Consider the following 19,642-nt stretch of genomic DNA (forward strand, 5'->3'; position numbering starts at 1 on the left):
GTTCACAAGGAAGAACATTCTAGAAAGAGATGTGTGTAGCTGCTGGGGAAGAGAATGAGGGAGAAATTAGTAGGATTTGGGACCTGAAAAACTGTGGGGAGGACAAAGCACGTCCAGCCTTTAGAATATTGGAAAGGCTCTGGCTCTAACTCTGGAGGAGAGAAGGAGTTCTTAGAGGGTGTTTAGCAGAGGAGTGAGATTAAGTGGCTTATATTATAAAAAGAATCACTTGACTGCAGCATTGAGAATAATAAGGAGGAGGCTGTATTGGTTACCTATTGCTAAATAACAAACTACACCAGAAGTTGGTGGCTTGAGACAAGAATTTATTTCTCAAATTTCAGTGTGTTGTTTGGTCAGGTCTTCTGCTGGGCTTGCCTGCCCTCGCACAGTTACATCCAGCTGGTGGGTCAGGTGGTGGATGGACTCCAGGAAATGGTTGGGCCTCTCTTTCCTTCTTCCTGTGATCTTTCATCCTCCAGGAGGCCAGACAAGGCTTTCTTTTATGGAAGTGGCACCCTTCCAACAGGGCAAGCCCCAAATCCCAAGGGCTTATCATGCCTCTACTTGTATGGTGTTTGCTTATGTCCCATTGGCCAAAGCAAGTCACGAGGCCAATCCCAGGGTCAGCGTGGGAGAGGACTACATAAGAATACAGATGCATGAAAGCCGGATACATTGGAAGTCCTTATTGTTGCAATCTGGCACAGGAGCCAAAAGCGGAAATCGCAGAAAGCAATTAGGAGGCTCTACAATAACGCAGAAAAGAAATGATGATGGATTGTACCAGGGTGATGACAATGGAAGTTTTAAGAAGTGCCTAGATTCTGAATATAGTTGGAAGAATGACCTTATTTGTATTCTCCTAAGTCGCTAGTGTAAGGCTATTAAGGTTCCAGGGACTGGCGATATTCTTACTCTGCATGAGATGATATCATAACAAAGTAAATGAGGTCAGAGATAGGTTTCTCTTATTGCCAATAATTATTCAATGAGTTTTCTGAACAACCGTACACTTCGTAATTCACTTAGTGCCATGACTGTACACGGCACCCTGTCAATATCATCGTCAGCTAATATTTATTGAGCATCCTCTGAGTACATGGTATTCACTCACAGCAGCAGAGGTGAGCTGCATTAATTCTTTCAGCCAGTGCAGGATTATTGAGGAGTTTATTGCCTCAACTTCTTAATTGGTGCCCCAGCAGCCCCAAGGAAAGCATTCAGCTTCCAGAATATAATTTCTTATTCCCTTGGAATAGATGTAGCTTTGGTAGGGTCTGACTGCACAAGGAAAATACAGAGTTCTCCATCTTTATGAATACGCTAATGCTTCTTTATTAATCTTATTATCAGAAGCTGGGAGCTGTTAGTCCCATTTAGTAGATGGAGCAGTGGAGGTGGATAGTGGTTAAGTGCTCTGGCCAATGCCATGTTTTAAGATGGTGGCAGATCTGAAATGGAAATACAGTAACCTTTTTTTATTGCACTACACTGCCTCTCAGTGGTGCACGCGACTCACATTTCTCTCTCACACTAATGCACAGTCATGAAAACTCATTCTACAAGATTCAACTGGCATCTCTGCTCTTCCGGGGAGTGTTTGACACACTGTTCTTTGACATCTGCACAGCCTAATCACTGGAAAAGTGGTTTGTTTGTTTGTTTGCATTGTTTTTTTAAGCCCCTTATTATAGGGGATTTGTCAGCTGTTAAAATCACCACTTTTTTGTGTTAGTTAAATTCTCATCAGAAAGATGTTGTTGATTTCAGAGCGCATCTATATATTTAGGAACCAACATGTGAAATAAATGATTCAATTGAGATCCCTATTTTCATTTTGTTCTAGAAACAGTGATTCAGTGGTGATTCTTTTGATCGATCATTCTTTTTGAGAGAGTTCTACCTTTTTTGTTGTTTGTTTTTGCATTTGCCCACTGGGATTGCTACTTTAAAAAGTCCTAAAAGTAAATTCTTGGTGGGTAAGGTATTATGTTATCAGGAAAGAGTAACACATTAGACTACAAACATGCTAGGAGCGTTTATTTATGATCATTTATTAATATGACCCATCTTTACCTAGTAGAGACAGGTCCTAATTGAAAAGAAAACAGAAGGAAGGCTTGAGCAGGGGCAATATCTTGGCTTCCCTAGAAGCACAGCTTAAGACAGGGATTCTTATTCAAGTGGTTTATGAAAGAATGCTTCTGGGAGAAGAGGGAGGGAAGCAGGATAGGACAGGGAAACAAAGAGCAAGGATGTGGTCTCAGCTGGAGATGAGCTTCAGTGTAATTTAGGATTGGTCCCACCTTAAGGCAAGAAGGGAGCAGAGGATGGGACAGTGGGGGACCGCCTCTTTTGAGAAGGCTCCCACTGGCTGAGAAGGAGACAGCAGGGCGTGGTTATCAGCCACCCCTCACAGCAGGAGATGAATGCCCATCAGGCATCTGGAATGTACCAACAGCATCCAGTACAGGCCAGGGACAAGCAGGGAGCTTGGGGTCCCCAGCATCCTCAGGGCACTCAGTAGAAGACTTGAAAGACAATGAAGAAAATGAGGCCAGAAGAGGAAAGGCCCATCAACCTGGGAGATTCCTAAGGACAGTTCCTGATAAACTGTATTTCTCCTCTGGTAGCCACCTGAAAGAAGGGAGTATTTCCCCTACCTTGTTCTGCACTTGCCCAACACTCAGCTTAGAAGAGCCTTAGAATCTAGCAATGGGAGGCACCCCAAAGCCCTGATCTGCCTTCCCTCAACTGTGACTGCAAGATCCCAACTCCTCACTCTCCAGATTGGAAAGGGCTGTCAACGGTCCCTGCATTCACTACTGGTCCCTGACCGGCATTTTCCCCTTTAATCTATAGCAATGCTAGCAATGCCTGGAGCATGACACTTACACTGTAGCTGCAGATGTGGGCAGGAGGTGAGATGCTGCCAGCCCTCACTTCCAAATGGTTCTCTGTGTCTACCTTTCTTTTTTTCATGAGAGAATTAAATTTGGAGCTAAGAAAGACTGTGGGTGGAAAGGGGCAGTTTAAATGCAGAGATTATTTGTAAATCTTGAAAGTCACACCCTTAAATGTCACATACTCTGTCTGAGAGGCACTTGAGTGTGTACCCTCCAGAAAGTCTGTTTGTTGTAATTCCATCACATTACATATTTTAGTGCATATCTCTTCCTAGCAGCTTCCAGAGCTTTTCAGATATTCCGCATCAGAAATTGCACTGTTTTATCCTGGATTTTACAAATAGCAACCAGATTCTTGTAAAACAGAACTATCTGATAAGTAAGGTTGTGAATTGCTTTTTGTGATTGTCATAGGTAAGAGTATTGAAGAAACTGGCAAACAGTGCAGTACACTGGTTACCGTAAAAATAAAACCTGTAGCAGTGAATGTGTTTTTCTGATGAATACATTCAAGGCTGTGATCATTGTGCAACTTCTGGTTGGATGCTTTCAAATGTTCCGTATTGAAAAACATCAGTAACAAGAACCAAATAGTCCACCAAAGGCTGTATTCAACTCAGTGGAGAGGAACATAAAGTCTTAGAGTTTCACTGAGGCCAACTCTGTTCGGTCCACCATGGGAAGCAGAGAATTGAGGTTCTCTCTTGATTTGTTTTCCATTTATACTTTAGGGTTAGGTGGCCGCTACTTTGGTTTTCACTTAAGCGGGGGGGGTGGGGGGGTGGGGGTGGTGGTGTTCAAATCACTATGCAAAAACAGAAACGGAAAACAGATAACTGGCTTCTCTTCAGCAGACAAAAACCAAAATGCCTGAACACGCTAATTAATGTAAGCAATTTTATAAGCAAAATAATTTGTTTTAGTTGGCTAAATAAGATCTGATATGATTAGAATATTTGATAAACTAATTTCAGAAAATTAAATCACCAACCTTTAATCATCTTATATACTTATTGCAATTTTGGAAACAGATACGAAAATGGACCTGAATTATCTTATCTTTACAGTAGTAAGAAGAATACATTAAGGGTTTTTTTGAAACTTCAGAGGTTACATCCTTTTTATAATTTTGGAGAATATTTCTTTTTTTTTGAAAACCAGTACTTTACAGACAATTCCAACAGCTTGAATCTGTAGTGAATCCATACAGAACCACCACAAGAGTGAAAAATCTTCCCTAAGAAAGCTCCTTGTGTGCAAGGAGTGAGGCTTATTAAGGTGAGGTGTCTTCCACAATGTCCTTTCCCATCATATCCCCCCTAAGGAAAAACTAACCTCCCAGAATAAATAAGTGGATAATCGGGCCTGAAATGACCCCATAGGGAAGACCCTATGGAACTGAGAAACCTCTTCTCTAAGGCTTAGTTGCTGACAGGTCCATATAAGCTGACTTCCAACTAATGTGTCAGTGATTGGGGAAAAAATGATAATCTTCCAGAGGACAGTTGCTAATTCTTCCTGCCTAAGAATCTCAATTTGTTGTAATGAGTTAATTTCAACACTAGCTGGAACACTGGTTGACTCTGACCATGTGCTCAAAAAATATACACTGAGGTAAATAAAAGGAATGGCCTTCCATAGCACCTAAGGGCTGAAGAAGCTACGAAAAATTCCACTTTACCACTATTCTAGCAGGATTCTAACAACAATTTTCTAAAGGCCAAAGACTATATTAGATGCTTTTGCACATAATTTCTGAATGATAGAATTTTATACCTGTGAGTACTTTCAGTATAAACATCAAATCAACATGTTTTATATATATATATGTGTGTGTGTGTCTGTGTGTGTGTATATATATATATACACACACACACACATATATATTATACACATGCACTCACTATGTACAAGATAGTACCCAAAGGAATAGCGACATATGTTATACATTAAAAAATAAAGGCACTTAGTTCCTATAACCTTCAGAAAATTTAAAATCTAAGTGATGAACTAAGAATAACCTAGAGATATTAGAAGAATAACAATTCACTAACAGCCTGAGATATCCAAAGCCAGGACAAGATTAATTTGGAAAAGTATATGTAATAAAATGTCTCAGGCAAGGGGCACTTTGAAATTGGAGAAAAGAGCATTTACCATGAGCTAATATAATCTAGAAAGGAATTTTTGAGGATGAAGGACAAGTTATGGGGAACAAAGGGTAGCAAACATTTAACAAAATAAATTCCAGGAGAAATTACACAGGGAGGTGGCAGAGTATGAAATATATTTGGGTATATATACACCAGTTGTGTGGAAATCAAAAAAAATCACTAGAAATTGACAGGTTTAGGTAACATCGGGGGATGACCCCATTCACTCATTCATTTATCAGACACATACGTATTGAGCACCCACCGTAAATTAAGCACTGCTCTAGGTGCCAGGAATACAGCAGTGAACAACAGTATATCCTGACTTCGTGAAGTTTATGCACATATCAAGACTGTTATAAGACAGTAAGTGTTTGGCAATATTAATTATCCCATGTGGGGTGCACAGGGCATTTCTCTTCTTAGTCTGTTGCTTTTCACTTGTGCACAGACTGGCAGAGACCATGGTCTACACATATTTGAAATAAAAGCATTCATTCAACTTGTTGAAAATTCAGTAGCATTGTTTATCGCCACATACACTGGAAAACATGATACTGGTGGACTGAATATTTTATCCTATTCCACATTGTTTTAGTATTGTATAGACTAATAGCCAGAAAGGAAAGAAATGAGAATATAATTACTGCATTTATTTAAAAAGAAAGAATTAAAGGTGACGGAATGCCGTGGGTATTTGAGTGGATATTTCTACTTTCTGTGTAACCTTAAATGGATGATGTTCAGCTAATAACCTCCACTTTTCCATGCATGGAATGGGTAGCCTGAGGGCCCTATCTTCAAGCAGAATATAAATGCCAAGTATGAAGAAGCAAATCAAATCGATGAGTATCACTTTTCCTACCGCTTTTTTGCAGAGACTGTCATTCTTTTCTGTCTCCATGCCTCATTCATATGTACTGTTTCTCTTTTATATTATTTTGTATAACTATGATGTTTTTCATAGAAAGGATGATGAAGCCATTTCTGCAAAAACCAGTGTCACTGAATTCAGATATGGTTAAAAACTTGAATCCCCATGAGCACAGATGATCAAGCAGTCAGCATTTACCAAGTAGGCAGGTTACTTTGTGTAAAGATTTCTGAAAGATACTAAAGATGCAAAGATAGTGTAAACGTGAATATTGCTCTCATTTAGTCTATAACACAGAAAAATAGGGCGCAAACCTGAAAACCCAAGTAATAATAAAGCAATACAATATAGGCTCAGAGGTCAATGATAGGCAAGGATACAAATAACTAGAAGGTTGAAGACAAGGGTTTCTATTCTGGCTCTGCCATTTGTTCTTTGTGTAATATTGGCTAAGTTAATTTTGATAAACCTCAGTCTCATCTTCTGTAAAAAGGTTCTAATAGCCATTTGGTGGGTTGTCCTGAGGTTTAGAAATTAGAGGCAACGATAAATCCCTGTCACTTAATAAGCACTTGTATGATTACTAACTCCTCTTTGTTGTGTAGGTGCTAGCTGTATACTAGCTATTGTGCTAATTACTTTACATTTATTACCTAATGAAGTTTACAGGTGAAGACAGTGAGGTTGAAAGAGAAAAGGGATTTGATCAGGGTCCCACGATTTGGAAGCAATTTCAGGTCAGGATTTAGACCTAGGAGCAACTCCAAAGCCAAGCTCGTTATTATCATACAAATCACTTTCCGTAGAGCATTTGAGTAGTTATTGTGGTTAAAATAATTTCATCACTGTAAAGTTCGGAAGGTCAAGAAAGTCTTCCTGGGGGAATATGTAACTTGTCTCAGTGTTAGATAAAGAGCTAAGAGTTTAGTATGTTGGGATGAAGGAGAAGAGGACATTCTAAAGAGAATGAGGAATGAGGCTGGAAGGGATGTGCCAGGTCAGGCTGGGGACAGGGGAGGGAGCTCCTGTGAGTAGGTGACAGAGTGAATATTTACAGGGATAGGTTGGTGTCAGAGGTGATTGAATATGAGGGGAAAAAAATCTGTACAACAAAGTGATTTTTACTAGTTCTCTAAAGAATTGTGAACCTTTGATGATTTCTTATAAAAACTGATATGTATTTGGAACGAGAAAAGAAATCACAAATTACAAATGTTAAAAGGCTGACGATAATTGCAAATATTACAGTTGCCAGGAAAGTAACATGATCTTTTTTTATCATTAGCTTGAGACACCTTTCTTTTCCCCACATTTTTTTTTTCTGCGTGCTCTTTGTTTCTTCAGATAATGATTTTTGCTATCATTTTTTTGAACCTTTGATGATTTTTAAGCTGCTACGTAAGGTAATGAAATAAAACAGACTTTCAATCGACCAATCAATAACTATTGGTGATGGATGTCATTCCGAGTGGCATTTTAAGAAGGTTATTCTGGTTTGTGAAGGATGAATTGGAGATGAAAAGAAAACCTCTTAAAATGAGTGTTTTCAATAGCTGTGTCATGACAGTTGGGAGATGTGTCACAACTAACAAGGCACTAATAGTAAAGTATTGGTTTGCCGAAGATTAGCTGCTTTATCCATTAGAGCAGATTCAAGGTCATTTCTAGAATAATGCCACTCGCCTTCACTTAGATTCCGAGTGCTTTCTTGAGAGGAGGAAAAGGGGTGTTGTTATGATCTGGTTGGGTCTTTGGCAGGACCCTAGGACTGTCCCTAGAGAAGCGAATGCTGCAGTTCGTCCCCGTCCATGTGTTTCAGGACAGAAAACCACGGCGAAGTGCTGCATTAAAAGATTATCACAATAGTCCAGGCAAAAGTGCGCAGGTGGAGAAGGTATTAAAAGTCTGGAAATGAAACAATAACTTTAAAAGATATGAGGGGGTGATTCTTGATAGTTACCGATAGTCGAATGTTGAGAGAAAGGAAAGAAAAGAACCCTGTATGACTCCAAGATTTATACACTTTACACAGGTGAGGGAATTGGGAGAAAAAGCTTGTTTTGATTCATGAGTTTGATTGTGGAAATTCTTGAGTTTTAAGCATATCATCCAAGTGGAAAGACCCAGAGGGCAGGTTGAATAACTAGAGCTTACAAGGAAGGGCAGAGTGGAAATAAGTCTTTGTGAGCCGTCTACTCTGAGATGAGAAAATATCGTCTGTTTTAACTATTAAAAAAAAACTCTTTCAGGTGGATTTCCTAATAGGAGTTAACACATATGAGGCACTTGCTGTGGGTCGGAAACAGAACTCATAACAGCACATGCATTATTTATTCCAAATGACAGCCCCGTGAGGCAGGTAATGTTATTATGCCCATTTTGAGATGAGGAAAGAGCCACAGAGAGGCAAAATAATTTGATCAAGATCACACAGCAAGCAGGTCGTGGAGCTGGGATTCAGTCCCAGGAAGCCTGGTTCCCCAAACTGAGCATTTAACCACCATCTACTCCACAGTAGAAGCACGTGGGCAGAAAGCTCTCCTGCAGAGAAACAAGACCTGTGAAAGTCACATTCCAGCTAGAAACATTAACGTGATTTGGGCCACCTTGGGCACCCTCGTAGAGTCAGATGTTCCCCCCCCCCCCAGTCAAGGTATCTTAAGTCATATATGTCAAACTGCAAACGTTGCCCTCTCAGGGTCCCCACCTCCTCACTAAGGAAGTGGTGAAAATAAGCAACAACACCGATAGCCATTTATAGCTTTTAAAAACATCTCTTTTCGTCGCCTTGATTTCTTTTTATTTTTCTTTGACTATATTTTGCCGATCCTGTTCAATGCGACCCAGGCCCCTCCCCGGCTTTTCTTTCACTGAAACGGTTATATTCTTGTAACAGGGTCTTTATTTTTATTGGCAGAAAATTCTCAGTCTACTTACTCCCTTGTATCAAGTTAATTTTCACTATAGAATCTATCTCAATAATGCCATTTAAAGGATGCTGCTTCCAATACACTCTTCGAGATGTTTGGAGAGAATTCTGGATTTACCAGGGCACCACTTCCTTAGCTACTCACCGGCCCTGCAGCCTCCTTTCCTTCTACATCTGAGCACGCTCTGTTCTCTGGCCAGCTGCCTTCTGTTCAGCCTCTGTGTGTTCCCCATTCTCGACTCTGCCTTAATGATCAGTAGGGCTTCATCTTGATCACATTGGAGGGATGGAGGGAGATTGTTACTTCTTTATTTGGGTCCAAACTATAGACATATCCTCCTATTGGCAAACCATGAAAATGATGACACTCCCCAGTTTAACAAGATCAAGCAATCCCTCTTTGGATACAGCAATGTGGCCAGGGTGGAGATAGAAGGTCTCATTCCTGGACCAGTTCTCAGTCTATATCTGGTGGTTTACGCAAGAACTCCAAAATACCAGATGCTTAGGGTCCAGGGATATATTATTGGGATACACCATAGTTAAAGTGAAATGATTGAATGTTTTGTTTTGCTTTTAGTTTTTCCCAAATAATAACTCTTATAAGTAGGAGACATGGGATTTATTTTCCGTATTAGAACTGCTTCATTTCAAAAAGATGGTCAGTTAAAAGCTTGAATGTAACCTCTTCCTGCTGGCTTACTACTGCATTAGCTCAGGTTACCATGGGAAGCAAGCAGTTATTTTCACCAATAACTTAACTTATACCAAATACTCGACCTTGGAATAAGCAATTTACATCCTTATAAAAGAGGTCACTTAGGGAATTAATCCTAGCCCCCATGTGGCAGGAACGGAGTAGAGATGGAGCAAAGCTGGTGAAACAGCATTCGAAACCATTTGAATTAGGAAATCATTTCTTTTTGACTCTTTTAAAAATGGAGCCTACTTTAAAATGGTACAGGAAGGCAGAAGGATGCAGTAAAAGTCTATAGAAATAGTGACTCAAAAACTCTGTTCCAGGACTCAAGAAAGCAAGCCTGTTGTCACATTTGGAGGGAAACCAGAAAGAATTGAGGTTTTCACTTTCCTAATAGCTCTTTTCCAACACCTTTCCTTCAAACATCTTGCCCTGCCTTTTATTTTGCCTTTCTTAACAAAATGACTGGAAAGAAACCACCTTTCCAACTTTAACCAGGAAACATAGGTTTTTGCAACTGCTAATATTTTGGTGTGGGCTCTTCCTTTTAAAGACAATTATCAAGACGAAGCATTTGTTTCTTCTTTTGTTTACCCGTGGCAGTTTGTCAGCAGTTACGATAAGTAGAATTCCATCTGTCAGTAAAACTACGTTGCAAATTGCCGTAGAAATTAGCAGCTTTCATTTTTGCCTACATAAATAAATATGCGAAATAAATTGCACGTAAACGCATCCTAAAAAATCACAGGTACACCGCACAGTTAAATGCCAGTCAGAAAAAACCAGAGACACATGGCGATTATCTCAGTTTTCAAACCTGGAAGATACACGAATGTGTTTCTAAATGAGAGAGGCAGTGTATCATGCTTGCTGAGATAAAAACAGAAGCTGCCAGACACTGCACTGTGGCTTTATTCTCAGAATCCGTTGCCTGAAACCCGCTCTATCTTTTCCCCATGTTCTCTCTTCCCTCTCTCTCTCCATCTCTCTCTCCATCTCCCTCTCCCTCTCTCCCCGCTGTCCTTCCCTCGCTCATTGTTCTCTCTCTCCTCCTGCCTTTGATGCACATACGTTGTCACATTCCATTGACTCTTCCCTCTTCTCTGTTCTTACACTCAAGCCTAGCGATGCTTTCGCCAGGCAGCGGCAGCCTCTCCTGCGAGTTTTAGTCATGTGTGCAGCTCAGTTTGATCGAGCGTTCCTTTTCTGCCTTTGCACTCTTACAAAAGATTAAAAGGTGGCGTCACATTGCTCCCCTGTTCCTTCCCGCAGGAGGGACTTAAAAGGGACAACAAAAACTAATCACTTTCAATAAGCATTTTCTTGCTGTGGAAAAGAAAAGAAAAGAAAAAAAAAGGGAAAGAAAGAAAGGGGGAAAAAAAAGGCAGGGGGTGGATTTAGCGGTGTAATTTGAGACCGGTGGCGAGGATTGGGGCGAGCTAGTGGAGATGCTGCACGCTGCTAACAAGGGAAGGAAGCCTTCAGCGGAGCCAGGTAAGAGCGCCCATCGGAGGGTTTGACCGAGTGGCTTAGTTAAATCTCTGTTTTCACCGTTTTGTAATTGAGAAAGGCATCCACAGCAGAAGCCGATTTTTCAGTCGACTTCCTTTTGTTTAACATAGAAAGTACCTGTATTAATTTTGATGAATTAGAGCATGCAGCAAATTCAATTGAAAATAGATTTGTATAGCAAATGCATTTAAACTGAATGATTTCTCCTCCGTTTTATTTCAGGGGAGAGATGAGAAAGATGATTTTGATCAGAATAGCACTTTGCATTATGTGAAATTCTAAATAGCTAACGGGGAAAAATAATAATAAAAATTCAATTGATCTTGTTTTTGAACTCCGGGACTTAAACCCTGGGAGACAGCTGGGATTTGAAATTTTTCTTCTAACTGAACTTCTGCTGCGTTATAATAATTTTTCACCGGAGGTTTAGGCAAGGGTAGAGTTTAAGTCGAGCTGCTGGTCTGTGTTTGGCTTGGATCTTGTGGGTGAAGCGCTGCTTCTGTCTCCCTAACCTGTGTCAGGTTGATGCTTCATAAATGGAGATTGTGTTGCCCCAAATGAAAATATGAAGTTAAAACATCAGTTTAGGGCATGTGTTAGAAAAGGATCCAGTAAATAATTAGGATAACTGAATTATGACAGTTTGAAATGGGAGTTAACTCTGAGGTGCTGTTTGATCAGCCGTCCTGGATTTTAAGCGGCTCAACAATAAAGGGGACTAATTATCAGCCTCAAGTCGGAACTTTGCATTAGGACCCTAAATATAGAATACATGCGGACTTCTACTGTAGGTGGCTTTCGGGAATCTGTCCCTTTTGTGCGCTATGAATGAGAGTTGTGGATTATATTTGATGGCATTTCTCCTTTAAAGAGCTGGGATGAAGCTTAAAAGGCTCACATCTATTTTAACGTTGAACAAACACCAAATGCAATACACTGTAGTCTCCCAGCGCCTGATTTTTGTTGCTGCTGCTGTTGTTTTAAAGTTGTGATCATTTGTTTTGAACCTCAGTCTTCATTGATTTTATGTTCCTCGCCTCTGCTGCTGAAATTTATTGCTGGCGTGAATGAACTGAGATTTGAGAATGCAGAAAGAAAAAATTTTAATTAGCCAGAGTTTTGATTTAAGGATAATGACATCCAAATGATATCCAGATTTTTACCTAGGATGTTACCTAAAATGTTTGAATTAATATTTAGATGATTTTTGGAAGGTTGGGAAAATCAGAATATTAAAAGTATAAAATTCTGTTAAAAAATGCTTCTCCAGAATGAGATATAGAAAGGTGACTTTAATGCCTCCACAGGGTTTGGTCCTAGAAAGAATTGCTAGACTGTGACATGGTTGAGTTCAGCACTGTGCATGAGAAGATATTTTATATATTTATTTGGTGATAAGATTATTTTCTTACCAAGTTTCCAAGCAACTTGCCCCTCAGTTCCTTACCCTGACGTGTCTCGTGTTTGCCAGACCATCTAATGGCATCTTGTGGTCGCAACCTGTGAATCCAATTTTATGGGGACATCAGGAGCTGCTGAATGTTAGGGAGTGGAGACCAAACCGACTATAGGTCTCATCACACTTCATCATCTAGAGACAATCTCCAACAGAAGTTCTCTGGAAAGCCCCTCATACAGGTGTGGGGAAACTTAATTTTTCCATCATGGTTAAAAGAGTGGCGAAAGATGTGGATAAGGGGGAAAAGAAACTGCTAGGATGTTTGATGTAATCATGCTGGTGGCAGCATAGTGAGTTTTTAAAATCATATCACATGTCGCTTTCTTTTTTTTCAACTTAGGAAACTTTGCAGAATCTTGAAGCGGCTCTTCTCAAATTCAGTCCCTGTTTCTACATAGCTTTCTCTGATAAAACCTTTTCTTTGACTCTAGCTTTAGCTAACCATTGAGTGTTTCAGTGTCGCTGCTGATAATAATGATTACATCTTAAATAAGTGACAAGTGTTGAGAAGACGGACTGGGGGAAATATGTTGTCTGCATCACATATGCGTTTTAATTTTATTTATGAAAATGACTACTTCGTGGTGAGGAGATGATAAATTTGAAGTTGTAGCTTGGCCGTTTGTTATCACTGAACCACTGTCCTTCTCCTGGAGAACTAAATGGAACTAAAGCAGGCAGAAATAAATCAGTTGTAAACTGGTTGGTAGTTCAGCGTGCACTTTTTAAGCAGATGGTAACCACAGCTATCCTTTTACTCAAACTATCTGATTAATATAAATAGCATTTTTCTGACTTTTCCAGTAGATGTTGCTGGAGAGCAAAGAAAAGATCATTTTTTTTTTTACAGGCAAAAAAAGAAATGTGATAGACTTAGAAAAGCCAACGAACAAGATCCTTCTCCCCAAACTCCGCTGGTAGCATTTTGCATAATTTGCTAATTAATGGGTTATATTGAATCATTACCTTTTATGATGTTCTATAGAAAGTGATTAAAACTTGAGCTAGATTTTTAAATTATGAGATTGTTCTCTTTAGACCCTATATATAATGCCTGTTTGCTGTTTTCCGTTTTTAAAAAATCAAGTTAACTGCGCATTACTATTCAGAACATTTCATCCCTGAATGCTAAAACCCTTTAACATGCAAATATGATGTCAGAGGAAGAACTGAAATAGAATACCCCGAGAAGAGTAATGATCAAACACATTATAAAAATATGCACCAGTTGCCAACATGTAATAAAATATTAAGAAATTAAAAGCATGCAACCTCTAAAGTAATAGAATTTCATTGCTCTGAGACTGTTTTCCCACCGAATATTAAGTGCTTAATAGATCTCTCTGTTAAAAAACAATTGAAAACCTACATGGTTTGTCACTGAAGTTATTTTATTACGTGATTTTGAAAAATTAGTCCAATAGGATTTTCCTCTGACTAGGAAATATAATTAACATTGGCTGTTAAGTGCCAGATTTCCAAAGCGAGAGCCACAAGGCTTGATGGAGAAACTGGGACTGCAGAGAGCAAGCATCAGTGCTAGAAGCGGAGGGCACCCACGCTGGAGCTACTCTGCTGGAAATCACTCTGATAAAATGACAAAGACAACCCAGAGGAGCCCGGGATTCTAGTACCCAGACACAAACTGATGCAATTTCAGAAAACCAGTGACCTCTATCTATGAGAGTATTTATTTTTGGAAATGATCAATTAACCGATTTCAATTGTGAAAGAGAAGTGTGTACAATTTTTCCAATGCAAAGGGGGCCTTGGATATTACAAAAGCACATTCAGACAAGATAGCCTATGTGGTAGAGCTTTCAGTTTTTCTTACCTTAAACAGTCCATGCTGTTTTCTGGTGCATTTTTCTTTTGCATTGAAGCCTTTCTTTATCAGTTTTCATTCCTGAGGTGTGAAATGCTCCATAGGTTGTTTTTGATTTAACACCCATTTCTCATTTCTCTTTTCTGGGAGGGAAAAGCTTACATTTAGAAGGCATGAGTATCATCTACTCGTATTTTGTAATTAGCACTGTAAGTATAGTGTAATTAGCACTATAAGTCCACTGGGGTAAGGTTGTTTCAATTTTTTTTTTTTTTTTTTGCTTTGATTCATATACATGTTTTGTGTTGATTATTTTTTTCTCTCTGTCTTTAAATAAGAAAAGCTTTACAGTTTGGTGGGAGAATTTGGTTTCTTTCTCTGGTTGATTTGCGCTTCGCTTTAGGTGTTCTCTGTTTTTCATTATAGCTATCAAGCACTGACTATACTCAAAGCACCGTGAGTTAAATGTGCCAAAACATGTCTGTCCTGATAGCAAAGAGTGCCTGTCCTCTCAGTGAGAACCTTAGGAAAACAGAAAATGTCGACCAGACCTGAAGAATTACCTAGTGGGTTAAAATGTGCTGGTTAATCCTGACTCTTTCCCTAGGAGAGCAAAGAAGGAAAGGTCACTGCAGATTGAGGGGATCCTGAGGATGGTCGCCTTTGAATCAGGAGTAAAAGGCGAAAACACAAAATAATCCGGACGAGCCAAGTCAGAGGGGTCCTGTGGGCAGTAACACCAAAATGAATGACCAATGCCAGTACGATTGAGAACCTTGAATGGCAGGTATTCAATAGCCACTGGAAAGATGTAATCTGGCAGCTTCTAAAGGAGTGTTCTTTGTGTGGGAGTCAGGGAGAAGTGGAATAATGGGTCCATACCATGCCACTTGCCCATAGATAGTGATGCTAAAATGCCTATTTAGGGTCCATCTGCCCTCTCATTAAATTGTGGCCCTAAGGAGCTATCGTTATCCGTGGAATATTGCTTTGTCTTCTAGGGTCATTGTTGAAAAAACAGCGAGAACCCCTAGTCTTGAGGCTTGAAGCTTTGAATAATCTACTGCATTAGCCTAGATATAAGTGGTAAGGTTGAGAAACACTGCTGAGGGGAGGGAGAATGACTCGGAGAAACACCTTCCTATTGTAATTATTGCAATCTCTTGTATGTACTGTAGATGTCACGGCCTCATTAGACAGGGATTTTGTGTATATGCTTTTGTTTTCATAAGAAAAACCTTCACCATTTGTCGGAGATGAGACCTGTAATTTAGCAGGTGTGGTATTCTCTCCATACTATTTGGATATAATCAATTAGTGTTAGGTTCATCTCTGGTTTCCCGACATCGATTAGAATGGGTTTTTATGATCTTTAAGGTTTAATCTCTCTGTAAAGGTATATACTTCCTTTTTGGGAATTAATTGCTTCCCTGAATTGTCTGTGTGTCAGTTATTTTCTATAAACCTTGACTAACTTAACTTGAACTGGGAGATGCCTAGAATGTTTGACCGAAGTTCAGTTGTGGAGACTCCTCTGATCATTTAATGGAAGTTTATATATTAACATATAAGATGTTTTCTTTCATCTGATAGACTTCATAATGAGAAGGAGCAAAAATAATAATTAAGTGGAATGCCACCCTTTTCCTCAGAAACTGATTTAACCAGCCTATTCCCGTAGACAGGGTGACCGACGTCACCTCAGAACCAAGCTGTAGATGAATGCTTTGCCTTGTCCTCCAACTACTTTAATCTAATTTGTTCCATTTACTTTTCCAAGCTTTTCATCTTCCCACCATTTTAATACCATCAGAGATGGGGGCTACCCATGACATTCAAACTTGACTTTATCAAACACAAAAGGCGTCACTCAGACACTTGACTGCATTACAATGCAAGGGAAAAAAATAGATTCCCAAAGGCTTAGAAATTATTGTTTCATACCTTGCATGTAGGTGGATATTTTTTTTTTCTGTTTCCTTCAGTCTGCCTCATTTGACTGTTTTGCTTCCGTGTGTTTGCAGAGTACTGAAAACCTGGAAAAACTAGCACTCCCCAATCCGTAACGTGCACATCCCTATGTTCACTGGAGGGATGTGTATTAATACAATGGAAATTTACAACTCTGTTATTATCTGTTATTTGCTAGTCACTGACCACTACTTGATACAGGACCAAAGTTGAGCCCTGCACTGGAGCTGTCTTTTCACTGTTGTCATCAGTTCTTCTGACAGTCAGTTAGCTGTGGCCAGACCTTCTTCCTGACTCACACATGTGTGGTCACTGCAGTAACTCCATCATTGCTGGGTAGACCAGAAATCTATTGAATGCACAGCAGTCCTGTGTTTGTTTACCCATGAAATCTGTGTGTGTGTGTGTGTGTTGGGATGGTGGGAGGGATTCTTAAAGTTAATATAAATTTATTTGTACCTCCCTTTGCTTGCTATCATGAACCTTCTATTCAAAGACAATTTACCCCCATATGTAAGACAACATTTGTGAGCTGAACAGATAGTATTATCAGATTGTGGTGAATTGCTTCAGTGGTATTACCTCATGCGTAGAGATCGGGTGTGCTGTAGAACTCTGTAAAACAGTCAGCTACATGGTATCCTACAGGTTTAATATACTTCTGTAGCCTTGTACTTGGGAAGGATTTCTGTAATTGGAGACAATCTAGCTAGGAGAACTTTTTAAGCCATTGGAGGCCAAAATACAGATTTTTGGAAAATGTGACTTTTTAGGCTTGAAACAGAGTGGATTACAAATTTCTCTTAACTGGACAGAATCATTATTGTGCATATAGTACAGTCTTGATTATCCAGGTTCGAATTTCCAGCATAGAGAGCATTCAGATTTCTTCTCTGACTTCCCTGTCTTCTCTCTGACTACCTGACATGTATCGTTTCTCTAATCACTGGCACCTCTGCTAAGGGTATGGAAAGGCATATTTGAACAGCAAGATCCAAACCTATGAATTTTCCTTCAGGAAGAGCTAATTATGTAAAAAGTCTAAGAGGTAGGTTTTTGAAACTAAAATTGACTGACTAAAATTTCCATTTGGGGGAACCCCTCTTTCTATTTACAAATGGTGGTTTACTATAGCTGTTAAGATGCCAATATTTTAGCCACACATTTAAGAGGCAAAAAGTAAATCCACTAGTCTGAACCATGCCAAGAAACTGGTTTCATTGCTCTGGCTTATATCATGTCCCTGCCCTACCACCCGACCAACTACAGTGTTGAATTACCTGGCTGGGTAGCGTGCCTAGCTGGCATTTTTTAAGACCATTGAGATCAAGCAAGTATACCTTGTGCAGGTTATCAGGGTTCTGCTAAGCATATTTCTTTAGTGTTAAGTACAAAAGTGGATTACTGGTGCCCAAACCCCACTTAGTTAATCTCCAGTACTGGTCCTATCTCATTTCCATTATCACTGACTACCAGTCAATCCTTGATAAATTATTTACATGTAGAATTTGACCCCTGGAGGTCGTCAAAGTCCCAATTGACTTTAAAGACGTGAAAATCTCTTAGATCCCAGAATTACATTGAAATGGTGAAAGGACTGGAAGGGTAGCTGGCTTTTCCAGAGAGGTTGTAATCACAGAATAGGCATGAACGTTCCCAGCCACCTTCCAAGTTCGCAGAACAGAGTGCAGGATTCCATCTAGAGGATATTGCTACAGAATCAGAATTTGATCTCCCTCCTTTTCTTATACATTAGTTGTGGCTTTGACGTTCTCAAAATCTTGTGGTCATACCTGCCACGTTGTAACAGTGTCTTGTCAAATAATGCACTCTTCTCTCTTACTACCCTTATTGGACAAACATGTCTATAATTGGTTACACTTTTGAGGTGCATAATCAAACTTCAGGAGGTGTTTCTATTTCTAAACATATTGTGTAATATAATGTAACTAACAAAATATATAATATGTAATATAAATACAGATATACTAAAGGGCAAAAAATGTTATTACTCTTGACACTAAAAATAGTTTTTTTATCATTAGAATTGAGGTTATTAGAAAGAAATGTACTTGAAGTCTTTAAATGTTGAGGTGTAGCTGATGATGTAGTATATTAACCAATAGTTTTCAATCCATAGTGTAAATGAAAATTTAAACAGTACTATAGCAGACAAAACTGAAAATGGAGAGCCTTGATCATGAGTTATATGTATGTAGGAGATGCCTCTTGTCGTTTATATGTGTGTGCACATTTATACACCTGTATATACACATATATATATATACATACATACATGGTTACTCTGTGTATGTGCATATTTTTATCTATATCTGCATCTCTGTATCTATATTGATATTTGTACCTGTATCTATAGTCAGAGTTAGAGAGAGAGAGAGTGAATGGGCATATTCCTAGTAAGATAAAATGTGGTTGTATTCCTGGTAAGATATCATGTTTCTTTCCAGCTGACATGATTAATTTCCCACAATCTGACATGCAGTGTGCTAGGTACCAGATGAACCAGACATAACTCTTAAGGAGTTCATGGTCTAGTCCTGAATTAGAAATTATTTTAATGTTGAATGTTTCACTCATGGATATATTTAATAGTTGGAAACATTGCGAGAAAAAATTCAAGGATTACAAAGCCATCAGAGCCCTCAGTAGGTAGTTCTAAATTTAATATGCTTTGCCTGGTCAGGAGGAGGATTGGAAAAGCGTGATTCTGGGGAAGAAGAGCCTCACATAAAGTGAGCTGGTCTCAACTAAAAATAAATCTGGCTTTATGGGAAAGCCAGGCCAACGAGACTAAATTCTCTGTTACCCCTTACTGCTGGCAAGTCACGAACGAAACGTAGGATCCATTTGTCTGGTGTTCACTTTTCTGTGAGTTCTGTATAAGCGAGAACACAGGGAGAGTGCCATCAACATGCTTAGTATTAAATGTGTACGCATAAGGTCTTGTCTGAAAATATATGCAAACAATGTGTGCATATTTTTCTAAAGTGAAATGGGCTTATGCAGTGACGATTCCTTTTTCTCAATCTGTGGCATTTATGATGTATGTTTCATGTGTTTATAACCACATATCATATGTAATTTATATACACACAGATATAGTCTCTAGAGGTCAGTAGAATATAAGAAATGGGCAAACATTCACATCTAGATGAGACCTAGAGATTCTGAAGGCCATTTTTCAAATGATAAAATGATGATAGTCGACTAATGACATTAGGAACTAAAATCATTAATCCGTGTTAACAAAAAAATCATGTCATTCTTGTTCCTGAAATGAATCTATTCT

General features: G+C 39.2%; 1 protein-coding gene across 7 annotated transcripts in view; it reads left to right on the top strand.

The window, feature by feature from the left end:
* Positions 1-19,642, top strand: part of TENM2 (teneurin transmembrane protein 2) — a gene marked incomplete at both ends in the record, with an annotated part of 991,817 nt that overhangs the window by 270,877 nt on the left and 701,298 nt on the right. For 2 of the 7 annotated variants that reach the window (XM_082650017.1, XM_082650018.1), the window contains one exon: positions 11,014-11,059. The exons of the other annotated variants lie outside the window; for them this stretch is intronic. In XM_082650017.1, the coding sequence (XP_082506143.1) occupies positions 11,014-11,059 (46 nt within the window). Of the gene's footprint in view, positions 1-11,013; positions 11,060-19,642 lie in introns of those variants that run through there. 7 annotated transcript variants of the gene reach the window in all.

This window comes from Grampus griseus, assembly GCF_964374135.1.
Source record: "Grampus griseus genome assembly, chromosome: 3".
In the NCBI taxonomy this organism is placed as follows: Eukaryota; Metazoa; Chordata; class Mammalia; order Artiodactyla; family Delphinidae; genus Grampus; species Grampus griseus.